The sequence below is a fragment of the Lissotriton helveticus genome, chromosome 1_1, assembly GCF_964261635.1.
Source record: "Lissotriton helveticus chromosome 1_1, aLisHel1.1, whole genome shotgun sequence".
In the NCBI taxonomy this organism is placed as follows: Eukaryota; Metazoa; Chordata; class Amphibia; order Caudata; family Salamandridae; genus Lissotriton; species Lissotriton helveticus.
The window spans coordinates 2,062,936,690-2,062,963,269 of record NC_136057.1 but is presented as its reverse complement, the minus strand read 5'-3'; the positions used below and the strand labels follow the sequence as shown (position 1 = coordinate 2,062,963,269).

General features: G+C 43.4%; 1 protein-coding gene across 1 annotated transcript in view; it reads left to right on the top strand.

The window, feature by feature from the left end:
* MIGA1 (mitoguardin 1) overlaps positions 1-26,580 on the top strand; it is a 694,793-nt gene that overhangs the window by 71,333 nt on the left and 596,880 nt on the right. The window contains exon 3 of the mRNA XM_078659267.1: positions 12,112-12,286. Within this exon, the coding sequence (XP_078515393.1) occupies positions 12,112-12,286 (175 nt within the window). The remainder of the gene's footprint in view (positions 1-12,111; positions 12,287-26,580) is intronic.

Here is a 26,580-nt window from a genome sequence, read left to right as displayed (position 1 = left end):
ACCAGACCAGAATAGGATTGCTCCAGACCTATTTTATCTCACTAACCTGTGCACTACCCAGCCCTCCCACCTGCACATACCCAATGGCTTCTTCAAAAGAGCTCCGAACAAGAGCCCCGTTCACGGGAGCCTGTCAGGCATTGCAGCGCCGGCCCGATGAGGAGCTAGGCCCAATGATGAACCATGACCTCCGGGGTGTGTGAGGGCATCAAGAAGAAAGACCTCCCTTTCCCCTCATGCCCAGTTAGGAACTGCACACCCCTCTGATTCTCAGTCCCCTTCGGGAGCTTGTGTGCAGGACCTCATAAACTCAGCACCCAGTCCCTCATTTTTTGAGACAAAGAAGTGTTAACAGAAAATAAGAAAGCAACAGTCCTTTGCCATCTGTGCACTTAAGATCTGGAACAACATCCCAGTGACCATCAGGACCGCCCCAACCCTGCTCCAGTTAGGAGAGTTGAACATGAACACACAGCTCTTTGGTGCATCGCAAAATTGCACCTTTACACGTCACAATTATATAACTTAAATGCACGCTTAACACCTGTTTCTCGTGTTGTCTAACAACATTAAATTAAGGGTTGCACTTGACATTTATTACTAGAGTGCATTCACTGTGGGATTAGCAAATGTACTCATAGTATGGGCCTTAACTGAATTAAATGGTATAATTTAAAGACTTGATGAATGAGCTATCCTTACTTAGTAGATATGTACTCATTATAAAACAAAATCAATTTGCATAATATGTGCCTTAATACATTAAATGATCTTTACTGTTTAGATGATTGAGTAGAAACCATTCCCACATTATGAAATTTCACTTATATTCTAAACTAATTTGATGTATGTAATGTGTGTACTAATGTTTCATTTAGTGCCTTAAAATGTAGTTCTTATACATTAAAGAGTTAATGTGTGCCACATGTAATGTGAACCTAATGTTCTGACGTTTTACATTTACTTGTCTTTGAAAGTTCATACGCATATTAAATGTGCACTCTTGCTTTAACACGTTAAGTTGACATTTAGGTCTACATTTCTATGGTGCACAAAATACTGTTTTCCATTTTCTGCTAACGTGGCTTTCTTGCAGGTATTCAGACTAATTGTTAGTTTGAGAATAGATACATTACTGTACTAGTGATAGAAGGAGAGAGCCTGAGAAGACTACCTTGACAAAAGAACATGGAGAGTCAAAGCATTAACTGAAAGGCCTATTCAGCATCTTTTGTAATCTGGCCTGGTTGCACAAGGACACTGTCGTTACCATGTTCAGTGTGGAACATTTTGATAATGTTGCAGTCTACAACAAGAGAATGGAAAAGATCAATGGAACACCTGATGATCCGTTCAGAGGGGTGTTGCTAAGGAGACTCTTGTGTTAAAAACCTAATGTTCAAACTGCCGGAGAGCAGATCCCTGCTGATGCCTTCTAAACTCTTTCAGAACCTTGCCAGACCCTTTGGACTTTGAGAGGTTTAGACCTCTGTGCTTATTCCCTTTGATTCTTTCTTAGTGTGGCTTAGGCTAGCACTTACTTCCCTGATCCAAGAAGACTCTTGAACGAGTCTTCTGAAATGCTGACACCTTCCCTTATTTCCTATACTTCATTTTTCCCACTTCCCGTACTTCCTTAGATTTTTCCTATTTTTCTGCAGTTCCCTGATTTAAAAAAAAATCATTTAGGTTTCAAAAACCATCCTCTTAGACATGACTCTAATTTAAGTGATTCTAGATTTACTTATGCATAGCCAAAAAAATCAGAGACCCTTCTCTAAGCATCAGATCCTGTTGTTAATCTTTTGTATTGCTGTGACTAAACTTATTTTATGTTTAATACTGGTACACCTAAATGTCTTTAGGAGGTTGGGTTTCCCAGTTGTTATTCTGAATCTTTATAGCATGGTGCTGAGGCATGTACCTTAACTTATTTGTTTACTTTTAATAAACCTTCCTAACTAGTTACTGATTCCTGGTCCTTATTGTGTAGCCAAATGGGCTAATTGAAATTAATTGATGTAATGTTACCTCCCATCACCTCCTAGTCAGAAATTAAAAAGTCTATCGGAGGACGAATAGTAAGAGGGTTGGCCCAAAACGCTGCATCAACTCTACATCGTGATGCAGTAACAGTCCACAAAGCGACCGGTCAAAGCACTATTGACTGTATCTTTACCTTTGACCAGTACTTTCACTAGGTTTGCACTATACAAATACCACATGGGGGGGAAACCTTTTCCCCTTCCAGAGTTGGTGTTAGGCACTCAATGGAGAAGGAGAACAGAACCAACTGTGGGGACTTCACTGTCCATTCTCCTGTCTGTTGCTTTTCTCGAGCACGTAATGTATCCCTGAACACCCTAAAGTATATCTAAAATGGATCTTGTATCTGCCTGTACCCCTGGCCTGAATTTGGCAAAAACATGGTCTTTAGCCTGTCTATTTCTGGTTGTTTCTTATGCCAAATCATTATTTGTTAAAATGCAATACTTCTTGGGACTTTTTCGCTTGAAGCAAAAGTTGAGCCTACTTCATTGAACAGCTGCTTGTATCCCATTCTGGTGTGAAAACTGTGAATGAATGGGGGTTTATACATTACCAGTGGATTTTTTTTAATTCTACTACAGAATGGAAGGGATTATCGCTTTTAAAAAGAACTTTACTCTTGTTTGTTTTACAACTGATACGTCACAGTTGTTCATAAAGGTCTGAAAAGTTTAACTACGTTTATCCCACATGATGTTGGGCATTCCACAACTATTTTTGAGGTGCCTGCAGTTTTTTCCATTTTCAAGAAGTGCTATGTTTACTGATTGGTTATTTGAAAAGTTAAACCGTGTTTTAACTTTAGGTTATTTGGATTAGTGCATCAGTGTGGGATTTATTACATTCACAAAGTTCGTCATGAAAAGCAGGCACTTTTCCATTCACTGCTCTTCATAATAGCCCTGATATGCTTGCTTAACACATAGGTGTTGGAAGGAAACATGCTGAAGCTCAGAAAGTGAATGAGAAATAAAGATGCCTTTAAATCTTGTCACATTTGCTTTATGTTCAAAGACAACGGTCACATTTCAGGGTATGTTTTCTGACAACTTGCTGCTTATTTGTTTAACACATATATTGGTGTTTGCAGTCACAAAAAGAGAAGTAAAGTTGGAGGATTTTGTAAAGCCAACTATCAAACTTCTCCTGGGACACAGGGAGTATGAAAGCAAAGGTTGTAGGTTGTCTGTGTTTTTTTTCTTCTTTTTAAACGCACAACAACATTTAAATACCTATAAATGAATTTAGCAAATATTTTGAAACATACCAGCAGTTGAGAAAGCACAAATTAAGGACTTTTTTTTGTAATTCTGAAGTGTGACGAAACAAAGATTCTAATAGGATTAAAGCTAATCAAAACACTCAACTTCGTGATGTGATAAAGGTAAATATTTGCTGAAATTCAATTGCCACACATTATCGCTTGTGCCATAGTTTTATCAGTAAAACTGCATGTCGCTGCATGTTTTGTTGCCATTTGAATGGCAACAGGGCTTTATGTAAATTACTTTGTACTACTCCACCTTGTATTAATTATGCATATTTGCAACATTGTGATCCAAAATGCACCACTGCTACGCACCACATCTTTACCACTCTCCCGCGGAACTGGTGTGGCCCATTTACTATAATTGTACTTTGACTGATGCTTGATTTTTTTTCACAATCCTTATTGCTTCAGTAATAAAATATAGTTGGCAGCTCCCCCAAAAAACTGCCCTAAAAACCATAAGTCCAGTGTATTTGCTCCCTAAAAGCTTTCATTTGTTCTGAAAACATGGATATGAAACCCCTAACCCTTTTCACCCCCCAATCCGGGCAGATCACTGTGTTATGTCATCCTTTTATTTTTTTATTTCTAGTGACTGAAGATTCACCGTTTACTGAGAGCTCTAATGTTCACTGCTGAAGATACGGTCGGTGCAGAGTTCAGCAGCTCGTTACACAATAACCATTCTCTGTGACCTACCTTCACTGACTGTAAAATTTTGGTTTGTGTGAGCAAGCCTTGGCAGTTTACTAAGCACAAGCGCTTCTTGCACGATTGTTTCTCCTTTGGATGCTCTTGCATAAACTATCTAGTCCCTCAATACTGGGCAACTGTGTTAAACCTATTGGGTCAGGATCTTTCAAAGATCCCTTGCCCGAATCATGTCCTTACATAAATGATGTCTGCAGAAGGTTGGGCCTGCATTGTTATCCCCATTTGGTGTTAAACCCTCTCCTGGCTTGATTTTTGCTGAGTTTATCCCTTTTTATGTGCGTTTCACCGTATTTTACTGGGACTCTCGGGTTCTAGAGTGTTGTGTACCTTTCTAACTGTGGGCGATTTTCAGTACATTGCCATAAAGCTTGAGACAGGCTGGTAGAGCTGGGGTTAAGTCAGTTGTCATCTTCAGGCTTTGCCCACACCTTGTTTTCTTCATCCGTCTTCGTAGGTTCCTGGAATTTAGTTTGTAGGTCTGCGCGAACCACCTGAAAACTAAAGGTAGGGGGCATTTTAGGGGGCATAATAGGTATGGCCAATGGGCACCTTACCTGAGGTGACTATAGCTGCCACTATTATGCCACCCTCCTTTGAGAAGGGGCATGGACCTGGCCCTGGTTGGAAAAGTCCCCTGATCTTCAGGATGGAGGAGACTGAAACGTGTGCTTAACTTCTCCTCCTTCACCTGAGGGGTGGAGTTGGCAAAGGTGGGCACTCCTCCTAGCCTTTCAGAGTTTTTCGCTGGTATTCCTGGCCAAAGTGTGGGTGTAAACCAGGTGCTGCCATCTGCTGCTAGCAGCAGAGGTTGGGGGTCACCTTACATCCCTACTTCTTCAAAGAAGATTATACTCTATACAACATCAAGAACCAGAGAAGTACTTTTGAATCCATGAGAGACAGGCCCCATTGTAAAACTGGTGCTACTGTAAACCACAACCAGTTTACTAAGGACATTACTATGTGTAATTGATTGTTTTAACTACTCTTTGATTTCCCTCACTATACATCTGTTCTATTCTCACGAGCACAATCCTTTTTCTACACTCCCCCTGGAGCAACCTTCTTTTCTGTTTTGAAACGTTCCCTACAGTGTTCTGTTAAAATAACTGTGAGATTAAACAGTCACTATTGAAGCTATGTACGGTGCTTGTGTCTCTCTTCGAGGATATACTTAATTGAATTGAGAAACTACTGGGGTACACTTATGATGCAACTTGAGTTCTATGTGTATCATGTTCATAGATTTTGACTTAACGGATACCTTCCTAAGTCAATTAGTCTAGGACCATTGCTTTCTATACCGAGCATTACCCAGGTCCTTGGGCTAGTATAGGTCACCCCATTATTTTGTAATGGTTCTCCGCACAATCAGCACTTGCTGTGGCGGACCTGAAAGCAAATGGCACCGTGCAGGGAGCTAGAGGCGCGAGCAGCAGGAGTTAAACAAAGTAGGCAAATAAAAATCCCATTAGCTGCAGTGCCTTCCGCCGTAGTGGCAACTGCTCGGGATCCGAAATGGTAGGGCAGGGGAGGGGGTAGAGGGAGATATAAAAATAAGCACAAAAACATAAAACTTTACTTACCTGATGCTGTGTCTGCTCCGGCTTCCTTCTCTCCGGATCCTCGACTGGGGCACACTCCGCAAGCTCCCAGATGCCAGTCATTGTGCTGCTCTCATGCTGGGAATGCTGGGGTTGGCCTTGTGATCGGCCTGGTTTGCCACTCAGACAGTGCCTGGCAGCCTGTGTCTTTTTTTTCTCTACCCGGCTGTACAACACAACCAGGTGGAGAAAAGCTAAGTGTGCATCCCCCCTTCCCCCGACTTTCGTCATGCATTGCATGGCCCTGCCCAGCGATGTTGCTTGCTGTAAGGAGGTAAGAAGAAAAATAAATTGATAAGAAAATTGGTTTATCATTATTTTATTTTTCATATGTTTATATCTGCTGTCACCTAGAGGGGCGACACTCCTCGGCCACAACATTGTCCCCCGTGTGGCATACCTCCATCCAGCGACGGCCCCCGCAATCTTCTGTAAGCGCAACTGAAGGCCTTTAATCTGAGCACGTTGCAGAGAGTTCCTTCATCTCTCGTGGCAGCACCTTGTAGTGGGTCCTGACCTACTCTCACGTGCCACTGAGAGAAACAATAGTTTCAAATTATTAGAAGCCTGAATGAGTGAGGATGCTTGTCATGAGGTGGGAGAGGACAACTCTTCTTATGCCACCAGATGTGGCAGAGAGGAGTTTTAAAACAGCCAGAGCACACTCTGCTGGTGTTCAGTCCTATCAGCCTATTTTGGGGTGTCTCCTTCTGTTCCGCCCCCCACTCCCTTCTCCTTTAGTCTTTGCCCTTTGCTCTTTTTTTCGTTCTCCTTTCCCATTTCGAATTTCCCCTTTTCCCTTTCTCCTTCTGCTACTCCCTTTTTCCTTTCTTCTCCTACTTCCGTTTTCCCTTTTATCGTGTCCAGGTAGGTGGAAGCATAGACATGGCTCATGGCTGGGCTGCCATGTTGCTGTGAAATGATCATGTATACCTAATTGAAATCCTGGGTTTTCACTTTCCTGGTACTGGAAACTATAGGGACCCAGATACAGTTTGACAAGAGATGCTTCAGGAAGCCTTGGTTTCAATGAAGGCCTCACGTTTAACCCCTTGTGTGCTGGTGACGAGCTCAGCTCGTCATGAGGGACGGTTAAGTTCCCTCATGACGAGCTGAGCTCGTCACAGCCGTTGGGGATAATTTCCCCGCTGTGCTGAACGTTCCAAAACGGGTGTGGCTGTGATGAGCTCAGCTCATCATGAGGGCAGCTCTGCTGTGCCTGAAGACGAGCCAAGCTCGTCACCAGCACAGCGGCGCCGCACGTGGCCCCCCTGCCCCCCAGGGAAAACACCCCAGGTGGAGTTGGCGCAGTGCCACTACACAGAGTTCCATGGAGTTGGAAACAAAACGCCGCTCCGCTCCCCTCCACCCTCCCTAATTTAGTTATTTTTTAAAAAAAGGCACTTGCCTGCTGTGGCGTCCCTGGGCTGCTTCCTCCTCGTCATGGTCTCTCTCCTCCTTGTCCTCGCCGTCCTCATCTACGCTGTACGTTGTATGTTGTACGTCTTGCTCGCACTAGCAATGGCATTTAACCATGCTTGTTTCCTTGCAAGCTACAGGATGGACAATGCACATTGTTATCAGCGAATACAAGGAACAATGAATGCACATTTTAAATAATTCAAGAAGTGCAGAGTAAAATTTTAAGCGGAAAACATTTAAAAGGTATAATACCATGAAACTATTAGTAAGGAGATACAAAAAATATTTTAAAAGACTGTAACAAACTAACTCATTTGGAGGAGCTTTCACCATGCTAATCAAAACGTCAATGTTTTGCTATTTTGCATTTAAAATACCATGGTGTTATAAAACAATTTCTAGCATCAACAATGGCCACATTCGGACATACAAAGAGAACGTGCCTGAGTGCTTGCCCCCACCATCCAAAGATCACACATTCTGGCCAAATTGACAGTGCCTGCCCAGTGCCTTTTTATAGTCATTCAGAGACAATGCACCTAATCTTTAAATAAGTATATTTCGTCTGGCATTGTGATTTTAAAAAAAAGGGATAATTACTTTTGAGTCTGTTTAAGAGGAACAATATCGGAATAAGATTTATATATTTTTAGAGGGATACAGTGTGCAGTATCACTCGTGTAACTTATTCTAATGGCTGCATTAAAAAAAAAAAAAAAACTTAAAGTTGAGCAGGAGTCCACATCTGTAAGTGATCTAGAGTACACTGGAATTTGGTTAAAGCAACTCTGAGGTTTGCATTAAAAGTATAATCTTGTGCACCATCAGTAAAAGATTCTTACTTTAGCAAGTATCTGTGTGCCTTCAGGAGCATGTATTAAGGAGATGTGCCTTTGTAACTGAAACGTGCCTCTTAGCTTTGTCTAGCCTTCACTTTTCGAGGTCTCTTGACGGGCTCAAAAAGGATCCCCTTCGATTTTGGAAAAGGTGATGGACAGAGTTTCTGAATGATGCAGAATACTCTTACCAAGTCAATAGATCATGGTTTTAATCCATCACTGTTTTTTAGCTCACTGCACCATCCCAGCTCAGAACTTGGCTATATGCAAATTAGTCTGTTCCTGTCCCAGTGCATGATGGGAACAGGGCAAACCAAACTACCAAGCCAATTCTTATACTGGGAAGGAAACAAGCTTCCGGGGACCTTTTTCAAAAAGGATCCCCACCGTACTAAATGACCCCATATACTCTGAATGTGCGATTGGGATAACCTAATCTTTCTGTCCTGCAAGGAGAACAATCCCAAGATGTCAACCTATTGTGTATACAGGGTCAATATGGACAACCTTTGGGACATGTTTAACGAAGGTGTATCTCGGGTATAAGTAAAACGCCCATGAGTTTAAAAGATGTTTCTATAACTCATACCCTTAGATGTTGGGTGAAAAAGATTTTGTCCTGAGAATGCCAATCGAAATAAATTTGTGGGCTGAAATATTGACACTGGAGTGGGGATTATCCAATTGGATTAGATTCCGAATCCATATTTGTACTGAACGGAGCATTGAAATTGTTAATACACGTAATGCATATATGTATCACAATTTTTTAATTGTTTCACCACTGCACCTGTACGCACTAAGCTGTTGCGCTTTAAAAAAATAATAATTTTGCATCCATTGGAAGAATAATTAATATTGATCAATGTAGACGATCAAACTTGGAGTGTATTTTACCTTTACGGGCAATCGTGATTGAGACCCACGGAACCATTGGATAATTTTTCCAGTTGTGAGTCAACAGCATTTGCTCTCACCATCTTTTCTGCTTTTTGATTAAGATGCAATTTTATCAAATTTGATAAAACCGCATCCGATCAAGAAATATTCAATTTTTGAAGAAATAATTTTGATAACTGTCCCAGACCAGCGACTTCCATAGTGCATGAAGAGGATGCCTTCCTTGGTAAGGTGGGGCGCAACTAGGTTAGCTTTACCAATACGCCGTATCAGAAGGCTTTACTCTTGTGCACACAATTAAATTGACAAATTGAGGTTCTCTTACTTTTTCACCACTAAGGAGTGCATTGTCAACCAATCTATACGTTTTAAAATATGCTCACCCTAGTTGAATATAGAAAAGCTTCAGTGCTTAACAGTGAGCGCAGAATTGAGTGTGTGTGCTGAATGCATGTGAACATGTAAGGGTACAATGCTGGGCAGTAAGTGTTATTTGAGTGTACACTGCATAAACATGCCTGCAAGGGTGCATTACATGGAGCAAATTGGATTCCATTTTGGAAAGCCCACGTGCCTGTTAAAGGCTGAGGAGGAGAGAAATCCCCCCAGATGGATTAGCGAATTGTTGCATTCCTGTGAGCTGGAAGGGACACACATTGGAGGGAAGGAGATAATTCCTTTGCCTTTCAAGAGGCTGCTCTTTGATTCAGTGAGCGATCACAAGGGAGGGGCCTTGACAAATTTCAGGAAGGGAAATGGGTGATAAGGGAATATCTAAAGAGTATGGCTGGTAGCCTGGGGTTAACCTTTTAATGCACATATCCCTAGGGCTGACTCCAGGAGCAAACTCCGGTCACTTCCATGAATTTTGTTGTTGGTCAATCAGCTTTGGAGTCCTGGCTGCTTTGACAGACAATGTCGTAAGAAAAGAAGAAAGATAGAAGTGTCCACTTCAAAAGAAGCAGATTACCAACTTAAATCCCCGAAGAGTCAGACCTGAAATAACATTTCGTATCTGGCAAAGCACTATAAGATGAGGTGGTTGAGACCCGAAAAACCTATCATCAGCCACACTGCCAGATCTGATCTGTGAGATGAGGAAGCTCTTCAAATCTTCTGCCTTTGATCAGGACTGGGGCCAAGGACTGCTATTCTTTCTGCTGGATGAGGTAACATCACCCAGGGAAACAAAGATCACCTGCCCTGGAGCACCAGTGCCTGCCTGCATGCCAAGACCAGTGTTCTCTGTGTGGAAGGGAAGACCGTTGCAGGGAGCGAGGTCCAGTGGGGATCCCTACAGTGAGGACTCCCTGTTGAGGTGTGACGATTCGGCTGCGCACCGATCATCGAAGTGTACAAAACTCTTTTTGGGGTAGACTGTATATCTGGGGACGCGAAGGATCCGCCACCCCTCCTGATCTCGGGCCTGATATCTGATTGACTGCCAACATTGTGAAATAGGTGTGGCGCAGCTAGGGTGACTGACTTCGGACCTGTCGGCCGCCTTCGACACGGTATGCCATCGCACTCTAAAGACACGCCTCCTAGCAGCCGGAATCCAAGAGAAGGCCCTTGACTGGACCACGTCCTTCCTCTCCGGCAGAACCCAAAGCATCCGCCTCCCACCCTTCCGATCCGAAGCCACCGAAATCATCTATGGCGTCCACCAGGGCTCATCCCTCACCCAACGCTGTTCAACATCTACATGGCCCCCCTCGCACTAGTGGCCCGCCATCACGACCTCAACAGCATCGCCTACGCCGACGACACCCAGCTCATCCTCTCCCTCACCAAGGACCCACACTCCACCAAAACCAACCTCTACGAGGGAATGAAGGCCGTCGCCGACTGAATGAGGAGTAGCCGTCTGAAGCTGAACTCGGACAAGACTGAGGTACTCATCCTCGGACCCACCCCTCAGCCTGGGATGACTCCTGGTGGCCGACCACACTGGGATCTGCACCCAACACCCACCGACCATGCACGCAACCTAGGATTCAGCCTGGACTCCTCCCTCTCCATGTCTAAACAGGTCAACGCCATCTGCTCCTCCTGCTACAACACCCTCCGCATGCTCCGCAGGATCTACAAGTGGATCCCGACTGAAACAAGAAGAACGGTGACATAGGCCCTCGTCAGCAGCAGACTGGACTTAGGCAACATACTCTATGCAGGAATCCCAGCCAAACACCTACGACGACTACAACGCATCCAAAACGCCTCCGCCCGACTGATCGTCAACGTTCCCTGCTGCAGGCACATCACCCCCCACCTGAGAGACCTACACTGGCTCCCCGTCGACAAGAGGATCACCTTCAAGCTGCTCACCAACGCACTCAAAGCACTCCACAACTTCCGACCATCCTACCTGAACAGCAGACTCGGCTTCTACACCCCCACCCGCCAGCTCCGCTCCGCCAGCCTCGACCTCGCCGCTGTCCCCCGCAACCAACGAACGACCTCCGGCAGCAGATCCTACTCCTACCTCGCCGCCAAGACCTGGAACACCCTCCCTACCCACATTCAGCAGACACAAGACCTACTCGCCTTCAGAAGACTCCTCAAGACCTGGCTCTTCGAGCAGTAGCAGCACCCCCCCTCCCCTCAGCGCCTTGAGACCCTCACGGGTAAGTAGCGCGCTCTACAAACTTCCTGTTTTCTAATATGAAACAATTAATCATGATATTACCTCAATTTGATATTGTTAAACATAGTAATATCAATTCAGCATGATATTTCCTATACACAATGATGTTGATTCATGGGTGAATAGTGAGCATACGACTTAGTGCTGGAGGACTTGGAAGCTACAGATGTTACTACTTCTGTAACAGCCTCCAAACACCTCTCAGCAATCCAGCTGTATGGGTCTCACTGGAGGTAACAGGAGGGGTATTTGACCCCTAAGAACCCTCAAGAGCCAAGGGGATTAGAACCACCAACTAGTAGACCGCCAGGAGGTGCTTTTGCAGAGTGGTGGAGAAAGGGGCGTGGGTTGTATTGCTGCATTTAAAGGACTCATTTCTTTGCATGTAAAGAGTTAGAAATAAAATACTACTTTTTCCTTTCAGAGCCAGTATTTAGCTGAACATTTATTAATTGTTCGTTCAGTTTGAACTTTTGAGTTATGAATCGTTATCACTGACCTGCATCTACACTCCCCAGCCCATCTTTAATTAAAAACATGATGACCAAGCAGCAGTATGGAACATTTTCTTTGATTATTTCTTTAAAATAAACATGATTATGAAAATGTTGTGCCAATTGAGGAAAATACTCAAAAGTATTGTTTTCACTTCCGGTTTCCTTTTAGGTAAAGTTGTCTCCCGGGTTGAAGAAGCTGCTTGTGGTTACAGCAGTCAGCGCTGTGTCTCTTGCTTTCCTTGCACATCTTTTTAAAAGAAGACGTGGAAAGAAGAAAAAGGTTTCAGCTTGGGAACCAGAACTCCTCCTCCTAGAAGGTGTCAGAGCAGCCGCCTGGGAAAAAGGTATGTCGAGTGGCCCGCTAAACGCCTATTTTGAGGAGTCTACAAGTATGTTGTGAAAGGACAATCCGATCCCATGCAGTCTACTTGCTGCATGACTTCTAGAACGATGAAACTTGTTGGTTATTGTCTGACTGTCATTGTTCGTCTATATAATGCAGAATCTCCTAAGAGGAAGTGAGAAACAGTGATTGTCTCCCAAACAAACGTTGACAACGCATTTCAGAATTCTCACATAAAAATACCTAAAATAAAGAAACAATACGACGAGGTTAAGTCGAAGGCAAGAGAAATGTTGGGGGTACATATCCAGAGCAGAATCTAGACAAATTGTTCAACATGAGTTATTACTCCATTTATCCATAAGCATATTCATTGGAGCATGATACTCTTTCTGCTAACTCGCGGTTGGTCTTGAGGGCAAACTGGCCTGAAGACTTCCTCAGGGATGATGTGATCACATATAGGTTAATGTCATTACACGTGGACCCTTTGGCTCTGCTTTCTTACATTGGCAGTGCAGGGATACCCTTCTAAAGGGCCTGTTTATAGGTTCCACTGGCGTACACAGATTCATAAATGAGGTGGCTATTGCTGTGTGTAATTAAAGCAGAACAATATTGTTCTGATAGAAATCCCTAAATCTTTTCATATAAACTATGTACATCATGCTATGAATAAAGTGTGCTGCCCTAGAGGAACTGGGGTTTCATGCACATAAATAAGCGGACATGTCAGAATTGGAACTGACAGCTTTGTAAAGTTTAAAAAGAACTTAGGGTATCTCTTTGCCTTTTTTTCTGGTGGTAGTCAGAAGTTGAACAGCAAACTGAGGACCGTCGTGGGTGTTTGAATTAGATATGCATATGCTCACATCCCACTATTAATAACCCACATTTCTAATTGAATGACTGACTATTCTTTTCCCAACCCAGTTTCCACTCACTGCTTAGAGACTTCACATGTATCAAACGTTGCCAAAGCCACCCATTTTAGCTATTGTTTAGTTAACGGGTCTTTACAAGATTCCATACCAGTCACAAAATGTAAAATTCAACCAACAGCTATCATTTGCAATAACTGGACTATTTTGCGAAAAGACATTCTTTTGAAGAGAATTTAAATGGTGTTTGGGCTTCTCATAAAATAACTACAGCACTTGTGATATTTCACTCAGAGCGATAACCCTGGATGAAACATGACAACTCTCAATTTCAAGTGACTCTGGGTCTAGAATTATCAAGTCCACAAACCCCGGAAGTGATATTTCCTGAACCTTTCAGATGATGTGGGTAGCAGCATCGCTCAGCCCGGCCCACCTCCTGCAGCAGTTTGGATGGGGAGTAGGTAATTCTCTCTCAAGATTGTTCCAAGACTTCCTGGTACCTTTCCCCACCTGACCCCTAGCCACCCCATACAGGCCTCTTGCTGACCCTTTCCACTTGCTCAGGGTAGCGTCTTGTCGACGTGGCTTGTGATGCAAACTCCTGCGTTGAGGATGTGATGTCTGTTCTGAAGAACCGTGAGGCTGTGATGCTGAGCCTGGAGTTGTTGTTGAGGCTGCTGTCAACAAGAGATGCAAGGGGCGTCGTTGTGCAGCGATGGTTCTGGAGGCGATGTTGGCTGCAGTGGCATTGCAGGTCTTTGCAATGGGTCCAATCCACATAGTAGTAGAGACGTATCAGTTCTGCTCCAGGTTGCACTGCGTAGTGTAGCAGATGCATCCGTTCTGCTCTATCCACAGAGGCTGACGGAGCACCTTAAACCCACTTCCAGTGGTCCTGGACTGAAATGGCACCACTTGGCAGGGTAGTCTCACAGAGTCCAGGTGCAGATGCAGGGCGTTGGAAGCCTGATATGTCCCTGAGGCTTCAGATCAGGAGGCTACCCAACTAGCCCTTGGAGCCACTCTAATCCAGTCCCTCTCACCCAGCTAAGTGGGCAGCAGGTCAGCACAGCAGGGCAGCAGTTCCTTCAGAGCAGCAGTCCAGTAGAGTGGCAGTCCTTGTAGCAACACAGGAGTCCTTCTTCCTGATAGAGTATCTAAAAGGTCTTAAAGTGCAATCAAGTGGTGGTGTCTCGGTCTCAATATTTATACCCATCTGTGCTTTTGAAGTGGGGAGAAGCTTCTGGAGGCATACCTCATGAAGTTTGCAGATGTCCTGCCTTCCTGTCCATGGCTCCAGACCAACTACAGGAGGTGCGCAGCCCTTTGTGTGGAGACAGGACACCGCCTATTCAAGTTTAAGTAGGGCTGGGCCCAGCTCCTCTATCCCATCCTACCAATGATGACCCATCCAGTCACACCTAAGCTCCCCATTGTGTGTGGCTGTCTAGGGGGGAATACACAAAGCATGTTACCCACACCCAGTCATGTGACCCAGAGACATGACGCAGGCACCAAATGGCTAAGGCAAGAAAATGGCATCTTCCCAAAAGTTGCATATTCAAAATTGTAATTTAAAATTCAACTTCACCATAAGTTAGGATTTTACATTTTGAATCCAGAGATGCCAAACAGGAAGGGGTTCCCTGTTCCCATTTGGAAATTACACTTATAAAATGTAACATGATAATTCCACTAGTGAGAAACACATTTTTCACTACCAGGACATGTAAAACTTAAAGGTACAAGCCCAACTCTTTAAAAATATTGCACCCTGGACTCTGGGCTGTCCAGGGCCTCCCCTAGGAGCGACATATGTTTTAAAACGGAGGATTGGGCATGGCAAAGGGTTTATTTTGCCAGGTCAACATGGCAGTTTAAAACTGCACCCACAGAATGCAATGGCAGGCTTGAGATGTGTTTAAATTGCTACTTAAGTAGGTGGCACAATCCATGCTGCAGGCTTACTAGTAGCATTTAATTTACACGTCCTGGGTACATATAGTTCTAATTTACCAGGGACTTATAAGCAAATTAAATATGCCAATCAGGTATAAGCCAATGTTACCATGTTTAGAGAGGGGGGCACAAGTTCTTTAGCACTGGTTAGCAGGGGTAAAGTGCAGAGAGTCCTAAACCCATCAAACATGAAATCAGCAAAAAATAGGAGGAGGAAGGAAAATGTCTGGGGATGACAATGCAGAAAGAGTCATGTCAAACACTCAGTATTTTATAAATGTGTAAACTCAACTGTTACGTGGTGTAGTTATTCACTATGGTCAGGAAAATATTCTGACTTGAAAAAATAATAAGCAATAGATGCAAGGCATCTGCCAATACACCCACCTTTAGTGCCTCGGTTGTATGTCCAGATCAGTGCATCAAATAGTACAATGCCACAATAATGTACCCTATTATTATTGCTACTTGAACTGAAGTTGCGTTTCTGAGGTGCAAACTACACCTTTTCGTTTTTGTGAGATTCCATCTGCAAAGCATTAAAACCATTATTTTTAAATCTACTTAAACATTTATGTATCAGTAATGCAAATTTACTTCCATAAGAGATAATTTGACTCTCAACTTTCATGTGCATGAAGTAAAATATTGCTACTTCGAAACTTTATTTGCAGACCTGGCAAACTACTCTCCCTTTAGCTACAAGACTTTTCAACCTGCAAATGATTTATAGTGCATATATTACCTTGGCTCCTTAGCAATATCCTATCATGCTCCTGCTCATCTAAGGAATTCATAGTTGTCACAAATGGATGCACATAATCTGCTGTAAGAGAGCGAGGGGCAATATATATATTGGGGCAATATATGAAGGGAACGGGTCCTTCAAGCTGTAACTGAGATTTACTATACTGCAGCCCTGTAATCCTAATGTGAACATACCTTTAGACAAGCTTAGAGTGTGTTCAACCCAGCTGACCTCAAACACCCATTCCTATTCAAGAAAATAGTCCTGTGTGAAACAACCCTTCCCATGTCTCTCCTTAGGAAAAAATACGAACCATCAGTAGTTTTCAGTTTAATTTAATTAGAATAATCAATCCATAAAATAGGAAAAAGCAGCAATATCAATAAATATTTCTAAATAATATTTAGTTTCGATCTCTAATATAGTTGGCAAATTATTCCAGTTGTTTCTTACTACTGTTCACCAATGGAAAATATGGGTGTAATCTTATGGTTGTTGATTTAGATAAATAGCAGCATTGCAGACTCTAAAGCAGTTACATTTTAGATCAATCACTTTTTTTAAAGCTCTAACAGGCCCTGTTGCCCGAGATCTGGAGCTGGTGAACAATTGGATCTCCGAAGCCCTAGATTTTGTTACCCTGACGAAATCAATGTCCCAAAGCCGTTCAAGGCCATCCTCCCCTTGGTTTACGGAAGCCACTGTAAGTGGCTGGAATGCATGTGGAGCTCTGCTTATGACAGTGATGTAAAATCATTGTATAAAAAGACTTTGCCCAGCTCTTGCAAATCCTCCCGTAGAGCTCCGAAAGATTTTATTGCGTCTTCCATTGATGATGCTGCTAACAAACCTCGGGTTCTAGTCTGCATCGTTAACTTTATTCTCTCTCCAAGGGTTAGGCGAAACTCTCTAACACCCTCTGCTCACCAGTGTGATGAGCTTGCTGATTTCTTCATGAACAAAGTTAGAACAGTTTATGATCAGTTTCCTAACCAGGGTGCAGTGGAAGCTATTCTAGAGAATGTGTCTCCTACAGGCCGCAGGAATCAGCCATGCTATTTGCTAACTGTATGTCTGGCTTACTCCAGGATTGTAGCCTCCACTGATATTCTGAAGTCAGTATTGCAAATCCTGTTCTCAATAAATTACTGAACGCCTGTTTGGAGTAAACTACTGTTCCAAAGAGGTACAAACAGGTCCTTCTACTTCCACCACTTAAAAATACCTAATGCAGATCCCAAGTTACTCAGTAATTTTAGACCAATCTCCCTCCTTCCTGCAGCAGTCAAGATGCCGGAGAAGGCGGTCAATAAACAGATCTGGCCGCTCGTGGAATCTAACGCCCTCCTTCATGATGCGCAGTCTGGCTGTCGGCCAGGCTTCAGCACTTAGTCCGCCTTAATGGAGGTATGGGAATTTATCAAGCTCCACCTTGATCTGGGTGCATCAGCTATGCCCGTTCTTTTAGACCTGTCATCAGCATTTGACACAATCTCACACCCCATCATGCTGAGCAGACCTGAGAAGATTGGAATTCAAGGGAACGTGCCGGCCTGGATCAAATTGTATTTGGAGGGCAGATCTTGGGCGGTGTTTCTTTCTCCCTTTCTTTTTGACCCAAGGCCTCTCAAATACGGGGTGTTTCGGGGCTGTGCCCTGAGCCTCACGCTTTTCAATGTATACCTGGAACCTGTGGCTAAGCTGGTTGAATCTTAGGGTTTAAAGGTAATTTCCTACGCTAATGGCACTCAGCTGCTTCTCTCTTTCCAGGATGAGGCTCCTTCTGCCCTCCATTCTTTCAAGGACTGTCTCAAAGGAGTAGGCAACTGGATGGACAAAATCTGTGTCAAACTTACTTCTGATAAAACTGAAGTTCTCTTTTTTGGTACAAGCATGATCTAGGATTCTAGGATTCTCTAAGCTGGTGGCCATCTGAGTTGGGGGTTTCTCCCTCCCCCTGTGTCAGAAATGTGGTTGTCAAATTCGACTCGGCTGTCGTTTGAACCGCATCTCAAAGAGGTCTCTGCTAACTGCTTTGCTACACTGAAGTCTCTGAGAAGGATGCTACATCTGGTTCCTGTTTTATCACAAAAGGGTACCCCCTACACCATCAGTCTAATAATTTCTCATCTAAAAAACATTTGCATTGTTTCTCTAGCCGTCAATTAAATGACACTTGATTATTTAAGCATTCTCAAACAATGTACATTGAAATTGTCACACCCACAGCTTTCAACATAAATCCAAGGAAATGAACAAGGAGTTGTGTTTGTCGATAGATTTTTTTTCAATTGAAAGAAAACAGAGAATGTACATATAATGTTGTTGCACACATATAATTGTGTACAATATAAACAAATCGATTAAAGACCAAGCATGTACAGACTTTAATACTACATCACAATCTTAAGATATGTAAATAAAACAATCAAGATGATATATGTAGTATACTACATTTTGAAGTTAAAAGGGTTATGATCAATTTTAACCCTCTCATGTACAGCCCAAGGCGTCCTGTTTGGCCCTATTCTAATGGTGGTCGGAGCACTGTTCTTTATGTAAGTGATATCACGATTTACATCACCGGTATTACACATGTCGATACTTAATCTTTGCAATTGATGATAGCTTCTGGCCACACTCTTGGGTACCCCGACGTGTTTCGACCTTTGTGTTGGGCCTGGTATATATTTCAAAGAAGGTCTTCTTCAGGGCTGAGACACTTAATGAATTGACACTGTGTGAAATATCAAATCAGAAAATCAATGTATGATAGATATCTTCGTGTTTCCTGAAAATTATAGGTGGGAATGTTCTTATGAGGGGACATACCATTAATGCAGCAACTTCCTGCTGCTTTTCTCAAGAAGAATGGTTGATTTCTTTTCAGGTTCAAGTTGTGCATTGTTTCGACGAGTGACCCTAAATTTAAATGGAACGGGAGCGTTTAGTCACTTTATGCTCTTCTCCATCTTGGAAGACTTATAAGGACTCAAATACTTAAAAACATTTTTTTTGTAAAAGGATGGTATAAATGAGCAGTCGTGCCTAATGAATGAACTCAGAATTGTCCAGCATGAATGATGTTTTTAGCGACCGGATTAATATTAAAGAGAGAATCGTCACCTATCATGTGTTATGTCTGTGGCCAATGGCATGAACTAGGAACCAAGGTGTTTTTATGGTGGTAGTGTGCCTCCCGTTTTGGCAATACTACATACAAGAAGCCAGCATGTTAAGTCAAAATAAATGTATTTGTGACTTTAAGCTCTGTGTTCATGCATCATTTAATTCTCTTGGTGACCGCTGACCGTGAATAACACTATCCCTCCTTTTGTTTACACACATACCATTACAGGGAGTTACCTCTGCTTGCCCCAGCATGCTATTTGTAGAACAATATAGTGCCCACCTTAATATCGTGAGCACAGATTTTTGTACGGAGAGGAACTAATCAAGACATGCGCATCTGCAACCAAATATTTCAAGCAATAGAGGTTCTTGTGGCATCCCATAGGACTATTGTCCATGCCATAGTCACAGCTAAATTTCACTACGCCAACAGTCTTTACCTGGTTTTGCCAGCTTACCTTCTGCAACAGCTGCAGATTATCCAGAATGCTGCAGCTCCTCATTCCTAAGGTTCCGATACGTCAATTGGTGTCCGTTCATCTCCACCAGCTACACTGGTTTCCTGTAATCAGCTGTATCAAATTCAAGGCTCTAACCTTCGACTATACTTTTGGAGAACAAGGGACCTCAGTATTTGAGACACAGACTCCAGGCCCACCGTTAGAGTAGATTCCTTAGGTCTATGTCCCAGAGGTTCCTGCACATCCCAAGGGTCTACAGGGCTTGGTGCGGTGGGAGATCCTTTATTTTTCTGACAGCATAACTTTGGAATTTTCTTTTATCCAGCCTTTGTTTTGCTTCGTCTGAAAATATCTTTACGAAAGGCTTGAACACCCACCTGTTAAATGCTTAGATCAGTTGTCTAGTATGCTAATCTATTCTCTATGCAAAAAGAACAATTGATCGACAGAAAGCTGATCAGTGTCGAACATTCACTCGAGACATTCACCCGAGATCTGGGCGTAAATCCATCTTTTTTTTGCTCCCCAAGCCATTCCAGTTTAAACCCAGCCATATGCAAATCAGTCTTGACCCTGTTCCCCAAGGGAACAGTCCAGCCCAGACTGCCAGGCCAGGTTCTCCTTGGAATCGAGCAAGCATTCTGAGGCTGGTTTGGGGGCATCACCCCTCATGAGGCTAGCTTGACTCCAGTGTCCTGGAGAGCACAGGACCCATATCTGGGCATACCTGTCCCACTCAGGGTGTCAAATGCAAAAATAACAATTGGTGGACAGAATGCTGATCAATGTCAAACATTCACCCCAGTACAGAGATCTGGGAACAGAGACAAAACAAGCTATGGTAAAAGGAACTCTTCACTAAATCTGCACTTCTCAGTCTGTTTCGCAAACTTAAGATGCTTCGCTTACTTGAACAGTCAGGCTAAATGTGCAATATACGACACATGAAAGCAAGATGGCAGTGCATTTAAAATATATGTGAATGTGCAATATTGTTAAGGCTCTAGTAGTGCCTTAGCAAGTAGAAAGACTAATTTAAAAATGTCACAAACAGTAGATCTACATAAAATGGCATTCTCACCACAAATCGTTTACACCCGTAGTTGCTTTTTATCCAAATCCAGTTGCTTTCAATTCTCCCACCATCTTATCTTGAGTGTCAGTGTTTGATAAAGCTGGATTGTAATAATCATGTGCTATCATTCAATTGGTGGCTGGGTTAAAAAATATTTTAAAGAATATCTAGTATACTAAAAGGCTCAATGAGTTGGCACTACTGACAACAACAAGACAACAGACCTTTTCCATCTATGCACTCAGGATCTGGAACAACATCTCCATAGCCATCGAAACCGCCCATACGCTGCTCCACTTTAGGAAAGAGTTGAAGACTCTACACAGTGTAAAGAAAACTAAATCACAATGTGTTAACTGACCACAACCCAGCTTTGTCACCATCTACTCATTGAATGTATGCTTGTATTTGACCAAATACAGTGCCTCGCTGCCTTTTTGCTAGGCTTGCGCCATAGTAATCCCATATAAATACATACATATATAAATACCTGTTGATGGTAGTACTCTAGACATTTAACAGGTTGATAATGCTCCTCCACTTCAAGATGAATGTGTAGTTTGTTTCTCTTTGGGCTTAATAATTGAATTCTGATACTTTTATATCCAATGGCTAACCATAGCACTAGGCCACCATAGTGTCTTCTTTTTTGGGGCCTTTTCCAAATTCATACCATAGATGGCAAATACTTTCATGGTAGAGGGTCAGAGTCATTTCTCAAGTTTCTTTTTAACAATATCGAATAAACTCAACCCATTGATTGTCTACTATTGGGAATACAGACCTTCTTTGTTCTATTGCAAGTTAGATTGTTTTGTTTTTTTTCGAATCGAAAGCAATAGGATGTCCCACATTATCATATGCTTCTATGAGTAGGGAGATGTTGATAATCAGGCCACCTCCTGTTCGATTATGTTCCCACATTTTCTCATTGTTTCTGTTGTACATTGCCTGCCACCAGGGCTTTTAGGTGGGTTGAAAAAACAGGGGGGTCTCTCAAAGGGGCGTGGCTGATGTAACTAGGGTGTGGCTTAAAAACACGCAAGTTAAAAATATATGCCTAGTGTAGTGTGCCGCTCGACTTTTATTTTGCTGTTTCTGTCATTGCATCCAGATATGATACAACAATTAACATCATACCTTCTACAAGTCAGGACTATTGACTTTGTCAACGGTTGTTAGCTGCATAAGATAAATAAGCAGCAACTATGGCTTGTATATAATATTAAAATAGCTTTAACTTAAAGCACCGGTGACCATGTTGCTGCTCCTGAGTTTCAAAAAGAGAAGGGAAAATGACTCTCTTTAAAGGATTTCCCTTCCCATACAACGCTCACCTGGCATGACGTCATGCTGTACCTTCTCCAGTAGTGTTAAGTGACCAGTGTGTGCTGCGCACAGGGCGTGCCCTGCTTAACTGCAGTCCTGGGAAAAAACGTCCGACCGGTGCCAGGGCACCAAACAGAGCCCGATAGGGACCCGTTTCGAGGACCCCTTCGAAAATACTGCAGATGCTCAGCACCGGTGAGACCCGGCCCACTTAAAGCTCTGCCTGCCACATACCATTGCACTCAGCAGTTCAATTCCTTTTCTTCCCTTGAAACTGCTGTGATATTTGCTTTCTTTCACAGCGTGTCCTGGTACCTGGTCTTCTCTCAATATCTTTATCTGCTTGGCAACTTTCTTTCTTTTGCTATGCTCCATTTCCTCCTTTGAGGAAAGAGGGTAGCTTTGTTCAAAATTCCTAATATCCTCTTGTCCTGCTTGCACCCCACATAAATTTTCACTATTCTGTAGGATCTTTTTTAAAAAATTTTTTGCAGAGTTTTATATAGCGCGAACTAGCCCCGAACCGAATCAGGTATCAGAGCGCTTTACATAGCACCAGTTACGTTACATGAGGACACACTTTCATTTTTTTTTTTTAGGCACGGGGAGATTAAGTGATTTGCACAGAATCACAGGAGGTTTTGGCGTCGTTCCCGAGACTCGAACCCAGATCCCCAGGTCCGAGGTCGAGCGCCTTAGCCCCTAATTTTGACTACAAAGTTTCCACAGTATGTCTTGCACAGAATAGCCCTGTCTAAAGGTTGTACTGCTTTGGGCCATAAGTCTTTACTAAAATCTAGCAAACACAAGGAAATGATGGATGGAGTGCTGAAACTTTTCAGATACTCACCCCAGTCACAGATCTGGGTTGATTCCATCATGGTTTTTTAGCTCACTTCGCCACCCCAGTTCAGAGCCAGCCAAATGCAAATCCATGTTGACTCTGGTCCTCATGGAAACAGTCCAGCCTGAACTGCCATGACAGGTCTTCCTGGACCGGAAACAAGCCTCCTGGGACGGGTTTTGGGGTAACACCCCACATCAGCCAGCCTGTATTCGCCTTAAGTTTTCAGGGTATGCCCAGATGTGGGTCCCATTCTCACTTTGTCACTGGATTCAAGCTAGCATGGCTAATGAGGGGTGTTGCCCTGAAACCGGTCCCAGAATGCTTGTTTAGGGGCAAGTTTATGTTCTTAACTTTTCTTCTTGTGCTGCAGTATGGAAAATCTAGTTCTGTATGGCATATGTGCTGTTTCAATCATTTCATTCTGTATAGTCACACTCGGAGGCACAACTAGAGGCAAATTTCGGGGGGGGGGGGGCTAAGAAAAATTTGGGTGGGGACTGTGTCTTTAAGCAATTGGCAGAGTCGAGCTGCAGGGGCTCTTAGAAGGGGTTAAACAACAACAAAACCCCATTAACATGCACAAGTTCTTTTAAAAACCTGTGAAGTGCTTGGGTGCGGCTGTGAGCGGGCCCGGGAAGTGTCTCATCCCGGGCTGCCACACACTACAGGGGCGGGGGGGGGGGGGGCTGAAGCCCTTTGAGGTCAATGGGTGTTGAGCGCCTGGTCACACTACATATATCAGCTACTTTATTAATCCCAGCTGTATCAACTGACCCGTCTTTCAGCATCTTTCGGCTTGACTCTATTGTACAATTTGCTCCTGGCTATGCTTGTTTGCACCATGGCTATGCTTGTTTGCACCTTGGCTATGCATGGTTGCATGGGGGGGATACTAATATACTTGCATTCCAGGGAATTACAAGTCCGCTCAACAATTGTTTAAAATAGATTATTAAATAACTAGTCATCGCGCTGACAAGCGTTTAGTAAATTCGTCTATCAAGGCATTTTGTGGACTCCATAGGCTCCTTTTTTCATTAGAAAATAGTTGATATAAAACTGCTATGGAATGTATAATACTTGAGAATAATGACACTGCTACCATATACCCCACTTAAGTACACTGACAATAATACTATATACCCCACGGTTTTACTGGGGAATCTGTTAACAGAGGGTAATTTCGCTTGGGGATATTGGAAAAGCAATAGTGAAAATGAGTCTGAAAGAGTAACTATTACATTGTTCAATTCCCATAACTTAATTAGACATGGAGGTATGTGCTCCATCAAGAAGACAGATGTAGTTTGGATGTTTTCTTAGGTAAAGGAAAACACAACACATCTGACTTCTTTCAGGGGAACAGATAAAGAATTCCGTCCTGTGTTAAACAGAAGACTGAATCAAATCAAGGTCTGCTACCATTTCATCTTATTCAGGTACATCTGTAAATGATTGGAACTTTCCTGAACAGAAAGTCCCTGCTTCCACCTCCTCACATGCGTCATCCTTATCACCTTAACAAGAGCGAAAATCAGTCGTACAATTAATCCTGAACAGTGACACATTTGAGCGCATAATATAATCTGGCACTGTAGAGCCTCTAGGGACAATCCTAGCAGTGTGTGAAATTAAACCCATCCGCCAGAGAAAAACAAGCTTACCAGTGGTTTCTTGTTCCTTAGCATTTATCTTTTGCCCCCAAACAAAATGCCTAAAATGATAGGTGGCCCAGACACAAGCTATAGGTTCCCTTGCAATTGCAGCATACCTGTGTTCAGTTTGACTTAAGGTCCTATAGGCAAAAGTCCCATTTCATTCATGTCTACTCCGCTCTGAGAAAGGACCACCCCCAAACCAATGGCACTCACATCAACTATGATAATACATAAATAATTCAAGAAAAACAGTTGAAGGTTAGAAGCAGTAAGTCTGCTGTCTCTAATAAACAAACAGGTTACTTTCCAAGTAAAAGTTTAAAAGGTGGCTGAAGCGTTCCGTCATCTCCAGGAAGTTAATTTGCTGTAGTATGACACAGTCCTGTAATGAGGTCGCTTTGCCCCCAAGGACCACAGGAGACTGGGGGTGGAGATTAGGTAATTTATTTAAATACTTGGGAGAGCGCCGGGAGACATGTCCTTGCCGTGTCCTGGCCGCGGGCTCAATACCGCACAAAATGGCGGCCGCAGTCTACGCCATATGCAGCAGCGTAACGACTAGACTGCAACACTACATATCTCCCCCTTTTATTCTTTACACGGAAAACACAATGTCTCAATGTCTGTCAGCCCTCAAGCTGTCCACCACCTCTAATATCATACTCTCTGTACCTTGCTGGTCTTACCACCATCCTCCCCGACCGGGTGCGTCTCACCGGTGTAGATGGCTGGCTCTCCGAACTCTCTTCTCCTGCTGATATTCTCCTTCTTCTGGCTGCCAGGGGAGTTTCTCTGCTCACAGCTTGACTGGGGCTGCTCTGGTGTTCCACGCCTTCAGGGTCATCTGCTCCTTCCAGCTCTTCTTCGTCTCCCCTCGTTCTTGAGCTCCCTACTCCTTCTGATGACGGTATGCTGACCTCCTGTCGGTTCAGGCTTCCTGGATGTTGCGATTCTTCTCTGGCCCACTGCAATATCTTGTTGCATTTTGACATCCTATCTTGGGACCATGTTTTCCCATCACTTAGCAGCACTGCCCTGTCGAACACTTCCTTCACTTGTAAGAGCGCGCTAAATTTACTGTCTCCTTTTCTTTTCAATTGGGCCAATTTGACTCTGACCCATTCTTCTCTTTCCAATTTTGTCTGATTTACCTTCCTCCTCTTGTTGTAATGTTCGGTGTATATCCTTTGCGCCCTTTCCAAATTGCGATGGACCACTGCTGGGGACCATTTGCTCATGACTGTGCGTTCCTTCCATGCGAAGTTGTCCTTCGTGAACGGGTCATTTCCTCTCAGAATCTGGAAGGGACTCTAGACCGTGCATGTTGGGGTGATTCTGTATGCCCACAGGGTACTTTTCACCTCTTTTTCCCAGTCCTTTCCCGCTCCTATTGCAGCTTCAATGGAGCCCATTATAACACGATTGAACCTCTCGGCCAGTCCATTGCCAGCCGGGTGATAGATGGAGGTGTGTTTTATCCTAATGCCATTCCTTGCCATATAGTTGTTCCACCTCTTCGAGATAAACTGAGGACCATTATCACTCAATATGGAACAAGGGATGCCTTCCCTAATGAAAGTAGCAGTGAGGAACTTTAGCACTCTCTCTGTGTCCATATCTTCCTGGATGTCTATTTCTGGCCATTTTCAATACCTCACTCATCACCTAGTGATGACATGCTTCATCATCGGGGTCCACCCTAATGACCTAGCGTCATCAGGGTGTGCTTCAACACCTGATTGCAGTGGAGCAGGTTGTGAGTGATGGTGCGTGAACAAAAAGGGTAAGTGTGTTAAAAATTGTCCTGGTTTAAACTTAGAAAAATAAAGACTTTTTATTGGTAAGTAACTGGACAATGTTAAAATCGTGGCGAGATAAAGTGAGGGCAGTGATGAGCCCGTGTATCTCTTTTATGTGTGGGGTCTACATGTTTCAACCTTGGTGGTTGTGTTGAACCAGGTTTTCATCAGGACCTAAAACCAAAATGGTGGATGGTCTGCGTCCCCTAAAAGACGCACCCGATCCTACCATATGGAACCACTTAATGACAAAAAATGTGCCCGTGGTATATGCTCGCTCCACAGTGGGTGAGCTGTAAAAATCAAAACACCTGTAAAAGAAGTATGGACATTTGTCACATATTGATCGTATTTACAAGCCTGTAACGTAGTGCAGTGCTTCAACGTTGTGTCAGCATGCGGT